Source organism: Drosophila santomea, chromosome X (genome assembly GCF_016746245.2).
Source record: "Drosophila santomea strain STO CAGO 1482 chromosome X, Prin_Dsan_1.1, whole genome shotgun sequence".
Lineage (NCBI taxonomy): Eukaryota > Metazoa > Arthropoda > Insecta > Diptera > Drosophilidae > Drosophila > Drosophila santomea.
Window position 1 is genome coordinate 11,457,197 of NC_053021.2, and position 6,231 is coordinate 11,463,427.

A 6,231-nucleotide genomic window follows, 5' to 3' on the forward strand; every position below is an offset into this window, starting at 1 on the left:
TCATTTCGATCGGAGAATGGGAGAAAGTTTTGGTTGGGGTCGGTAAGTTCACATACGAGTATATATGTATACATACATATGTAGTACTACTTTCCCTTTCGACAGCTCGGTACTCACACACACGTATATCAACATTTTATTGCACTTATATGAGCTGATAATAAAATTCCAATACGCACCAAAGGAAATAAAAATACTTACGCAAGACAAACAAGACGCACAATGGGGTGAACCCACTTCCGGTGTTTTGGGGGCATGGGTACAGAATCAATTCGAGAAGGAGCTCACGGCCGTCGCCAGCTCCCGGGAAACCAAAAACCCAACTAAGAGCCACTAAATAGATGAGCGTCAGATGAGTCGCAGCAAGGGAATGGAGGCCAAAGGACTCCTCCGCCGCCCACCATTCACCATTCACCACTCGTCATACTCTAATGGGTACTCAGTCAGACAATTCTGGAGTCGGAGGCGCACTCGGATTCGAATTCCGATTCGGATTCGTATCCGGATCCATAGACACAGACACTGGCAGAGGCTGGAAAATAAATTGGGTTGGGAGTGAACTTCAGTACGCCATTTCCTCATAAGAAATGGCCAAGTGCACTGAGGGAAAAAAAGGTTTAGAAGACAACATTGCATTGCATTTCGCATAGTTCTTAAAGCTTAAGAATAGAAAACTGCATTGTTCCCAATCTAAACGAATTTGATCTATCAAGTTATGTAGTAAGCTCCATATTTCCCTATCATCTTATAGTATCAAATAGTATACTATAAGATGATAGGGAAATAAATACTATAGTTAGTATATTTGAAGCGTATTGTGTTCCTTAAAAGCATTATTTAATAGCATAAGCATGCTTGAAACCCATTTGGAACCGAGAGTCAGCAACATTTTCTTTCAATGTTGCCCTGGCCGACTTGGTCTTCGGCCGCAGAGGCATCATTGCCTTGGCGCAGTGTCTTGGCCTGACCATAAATACAAATGTAAAAAGGGCAACCAGAGTCGACCCCTGACCCCTGACCCCTGACCCCCGACTGCTACTTGGAATTCCTCGCCTCATTTTGGGTGTGCGTAAAGTTGTTTCATTCGATTGTGTGTCTTCGGCTGGCAGAGAGTTGTGTGCTCTATGTCCATAACTAATTCGAACTAAATGATGTACTAAAGTGTTGAGGGAACACGGATACTCGTGCCCAGAGCAATGGACACCAGGACACCAGGACACCAGGACATCAGTACACAAGGATGCAGGGATGCAGGAAGGGTGCGAATGAAATGTTTTGTGTGTCTGGGGGCGATATCTTATCGTTACACACACTGGGTGGCGATAATTGACAGACCATTAACGTTTGGATTGCAAAAGCCAAAGTGAAAGCCTGTAAGGGGCAAGGGACATTTGTTGGCCCCATCGTTAGAGGCCATATGCCAGGCTCGACCAGAGAACTGTTTGATTTGCGAATGGGATTTGCAGTCAGAAAGTCAGAAAGTTCACTGATCGAAATTCAAGACCCGCATTCCGTGGAAACTTACAAAAATTAAAGAGGCGTTCCGACTCGATCAAGTTCCGATAAAGGACGCAGCAGACCAGCCCAGCCAATCAGCTAAATCAGTTGGGGTATTTCCCACTGCCGCTGCTGCTCCTTTTCGTCCTGCCACCAACACCATCACCACCATCATAACTACGGCCCAACATCTGACCCGGAAAGGAATTCTGGCGTACCAGAAGCTCTACGGGGCAGAGTCAAAATCGAAAAATATGCACACGACCAGAAATAGTTTAAATACAAGGCCGAATATTAAAATGCGAAAGGACTCGGGACGCAGGACGCAGGACGCTGGGCTCAGGATTCTGGACCCAGGACCTCGGGCAATGGGGTTAGTGCAATCAAGCATGCCTTCTCAGTGGATTACTGTCCTGTTCCAACTTCACGGTCAATGACTTTTCAGCCTTCTGGCCAGCGGAAGATGAAAAGGGAGCACTGAGTGCCCAGCTATAAACTCGAAATAAATGCACTCCACCACATACAGACCTAAAATATCTCTTATCATTCGGTACATTTGCTAAGCTGGTATATATGGAATTAAAAAGAATTTTGTTTTTGATTGTAGCTTTAATATTTGTACCAACCAAATGCGCACCAATAAAAGTACTTAAGTGTGGGTTACCAATGAACCTTTATTCCTTTTTAAGTTAAGTTATTTATATTAAATTGTGCACTAGAGTCAGGGTTGTGAGTTCCTTTGCTTAAGATAGTGGAATCTTGTATATCAATATAGTTTTACTGTGATCCGATTCTCGTCCTGCTTGGTTGCCATCAAGATCGATTACGAAAGTCTCCTTGAAAGGGTCTACTGTGCCCGATAAACTCGTTGATTCGATTCCATCCTTTTGTCTTTATGCTCCATTGAGTTCTTTAGTTTGCAGCAATATCTTTTATCCTTGACTGCCCTTTTTTGATGACTTATTAAATTATACATTGCATAAGATCATTGATCCGTTACATTTAGAGGCATATTACATGGTAATTTGATTATTATTGGAGGCCCTAAGATTTCCCCTAGAAAAGGTGCCGTTCAAGCAGCCTGTGCGTTTACCTTTGCTCCCAAGTCAAGGGCTCTGTAGCATAGTGCAGGTTTTGTTCGATCCAGTACGAAAACTATGATTGAAATTTTATATAATTTTTATAATTTTGGCTGTGTACAAGTCGATAGAGTCTGGCAATTAGACCGCCATTGAAAACGCCCAGTTCGAATCCTAAATCACCGGGACCAAAGACCAGAGACCAAGATGGTGGACTTTGGCTTTGATATCAAGCACCTATTTCCGCAGCCCATCATCCGGGTGCAGCCGCACTCGCTGCGTCCCAAGATCACTCAGCTCCAACACCACCACTGCTCGCTCACCGGGAATCCGCAACGGCGACACTTGACGTTGCCCAGCTGCCAGCTAAGCCAAATTCTGGACGTCATGGGCAAGCTGTCGGCGGATGCGCAGGGACTACGCCATCCAGTGACCACAGCCGACAAGCTGACAGCCGACCAGGTGGTCTATCTGATGGCAGACGAGGCGGCGGGACACTGGGCCATTACCGGGCTCCTGAAGGTCGGCACCAAGGACCTCTTCCTTTTCGACCAGGAGGGCTGCTGCCGACGGGCCAATCAAACGCCAGCCATTCTCGACTTCTATGTGCACGAGAGCCGCCAGCGCTGTGGCCAGGGCAAGCTGCTCTTCGAGTGGATGCTGGAGCAGCAGGGCTGGTCAGCACGCAAGTGCTCCGTGGACCGGCCGTCCAAGAAGCTGCTGGCCTTCATGGGCAAGCACTACGGCCTGGTACGCACCATTCCGCAGGGCAACAACTTTGTGCTCTACGAGGGCTTCTTCGACGGTCCCATCACCAAGTGCAATACCGTTCGCGAGCTCCAGGCGACCAGCAGGTTTCGCAGCCAAAGTCTGGCACGGGATCAGACGCAGTTATCCATCCGAAATGGAGCCCATTCCGGCCACTTCAGACGGGCGATTGCCAACCAGGAATCTGAGTTGAAAACTTCGCTGCACGGACGCCGCAGGAATGAACCACGCACATTCGCCAGCACGACTTGCATCCAGGGCTCCAGGGGCAGGAGTTCCGACCACAACTAGACCACCGATCATCACTGTCATCTCAATTGGAGTTAGCACTCAGTTCGTTCTCAATCGTAGCACTCATCGCACAGCAAATTGATAGTTTGAGTTAAAAATTTATAAAAGTTATAATCTGTTTATTTTACACTGTCTGAATACTTTGGTTTTGGCTGTTTATAATTTGGATTATGCGTGAATCTACTTGAAGCTTGTGTGAGAAACCATACTCGTAGTATTGGCCATCATCATCGATAATATCGATATATTCGAATAATTTCAATACCCATAAACTTGTTATTTTCTGTTATTTTGTTATTGCTTTTCTGTCATTTTGCGACTATAAATAAAAAATATTATTTTCACTTTTCTTCTAATTTATGTTGATGATTTTTTGCAAATAAACGCTTTTCTGTTATTTTGCCACTATAAAATAAATATCAGTATTTTGATCAGAACATTCGAAATATTGGTCCGAATATGGAATGGCATACCTCGTTGAGCTCGTAATTAAATTTCCTATCGAACTGCGTTTTCAAAAAAAAAAATATATTATTTTCACTTTTCTTCCAATTTTTGATGATGATTTTTTGCCAATAACCGCTTTTTTGTTATTTTGCCACTATAAATATCAGTATTTTGATCAGAACATTCGAAATATTGGTCCGAATATGGAATGGCATACCTCGTTGAGCTCGTAATTAAATTTCCTATCGAACTGCGTTTTCAAAAAAAATATATATTATTTTCACTTTTCTTCCAATTTTTGATGATGATTTTTTGCCAATAACCGCTTTTTTGTTATTTTGCCACTATAAATATCAGTATTTTGATCAGAACATTCGAAATATTGGTCCGAATATGGAATGGCATACCTCGTTGAGCTCGTAATTAAATTTCCTATCGAACTGCGTTTTCAAAAAAAAAATATATTATTTTCACTTTTCTTCCAATTTTTGATGATGATTTTTTGCCAATAACCGCTTTTTTGTTATTTTGCCACTATAAATATCAGTATTTTGATCAGAACATTCGAAATATTGGTCCGAATATGGAATGGCATACCTCGTTGAGCTCGTAATTAAATTTCCTATCGAACTGCGTTTTCAAAAAAAAATATATATTATTTTCACTTTTCTTCCAATTTTTGATGATGATTTTTTGCCAATAACCGCTTTTTTGTTATTTTGCCACTATAAATATCAGTATTTTGATCAGAACATTCGAAATATTGGTCCGAATATGGAATGGCATACCTCGTTGAGCTCGTAATTAAATTTCCTATCGAACTGCGTTTTCAAAAAAAATATATATTATTTTCACTTTTCTTCCAATTTTTGATGATGATTTTTTGCCAATAACCGCTTTTTTGTTATTTTGCCACTATAAATATCAGTATTTTGATCAGAACATTCGAAATATTGGTCCGAATATGGAATGGCATACCTCGTTGAGCTCGTAATTAAATTTCCTATCGAACTGCGTTTTCAAAAAAAAAAATATATTATTTTCACTTTTCTTCCAATTTTTGATGATGATTTTTTGCCAATAACCGCTTTTTTGTTATTTTGCCACTATAAATATCAGTATTTTGATCAGAACATTCGAAATATTGGTCCGAATATGGAATGGCATACCTCGTTGAGCTCGTAATTAAATTTCCTATCGAACTGTGTTTTCAAAAAAAAAAAAAAATTATTTTCACTTTTCTTCCAATTTTTGTTGATGATTTTTTGCCAATAACCGCTTTTTTGTTATTTTGCGACTTTAAATATCAGTATTTTGATCAGAACATTCGAAATATTGGCGTTGTTGGTCCCATTTCTTTTCAAATTAATTAAACATAAATCGAATTAATATGTCATATCAAATAACCGTATCATTTTACATCTGAATGCTCTGGAGCAATACTATCGATACCGCATTCAGCAATCATCGATAATATCGATATAGCCAGTGACCACTACATTTCACTTAATCGAAATAATCTACAATGGCCCAGGTGGCAGAGGAGGCTGCAGATTGAAATCCCAATTCATTTTTGAGTTCTAGACTGATTGGCAAATGACCAGACGCTGGCCGGCAATTCAAACGCCAGCTGGCCATCGTCTCTTGGTATTCTCTCGAAATTCGAAACTCCGCCCCCATTCGCCCACAAAATTTGCTTGTATTTGCATAGTTTAATTTTCATTTAACTTTTATTTGCCGTCACGTCGCCAGAAATAGCCAAAAATGGCCAAATATGCAAAATACCCGTCCAATGATTGCCGCTGTTGATTTTCGTTGGCCGTGTGTATTCGCATGTAGGCCGTGTTGTTTGGCTGTTTGGCTGTTTGGCTTTGTTGATTCGTTTGCATTGCCATAATATTTAATGGGCAGTCAAAAGTTGATGGGGGCCCAGGTCCTGCGATGGCCCGACTTTGGCCAAAACTGGTTGCCGGCAGTTATTATGTCGCATCAATTGAGCAAACTGTCCGCACATGCGGGGCAAACAAATTTAAAGAGCGCCAATCCTGTGGATTCCCTGGCCATAGAGCTGGGAAGCTGGGAAATTGGGGGGGGATCTGGAGAGCTGGAAACTGGAAGCCTAAAGCATCCGGGCTATATGTATAGTTTT

General features: G+C 41.8%; 1 protein-coding gene across 1 annotated transcript; it reads left to right on the forward strand.

The window, feature by feature from the left end:
• The first annotated feature begins 2,609 nt into the window (after positions 1–2,609).
• On the forward strand, positions 2,610–3,773 carry LOC120455846 (alpha-tubulin N-acetyltransferase 2). Its single transcript, XM_039642317.1, has one exon. The coding sequence runs from the start codon at positions 2,784–2,786 to the stop codon at positions 3,633–3,635; it is 852 nt and encodes a 283-aa protein (XP_039498251.1). The 5' UTR covers positions 2,610–2,783; the 3' UTR covers positions 3,636–3,773.
• The last annotated feature ends 2,458 nt before the right edge of the window (positions 3,774–6,231 follow it).

Coding starts and splice junctions, on each gene's coding strand:
- LOC120455846 (XM_039642317.1), top strand. CDS start 2,784: ATGGTGGACTTTGGCTTTGATATCAAGCACCTATTTCCGCAGCCCATC.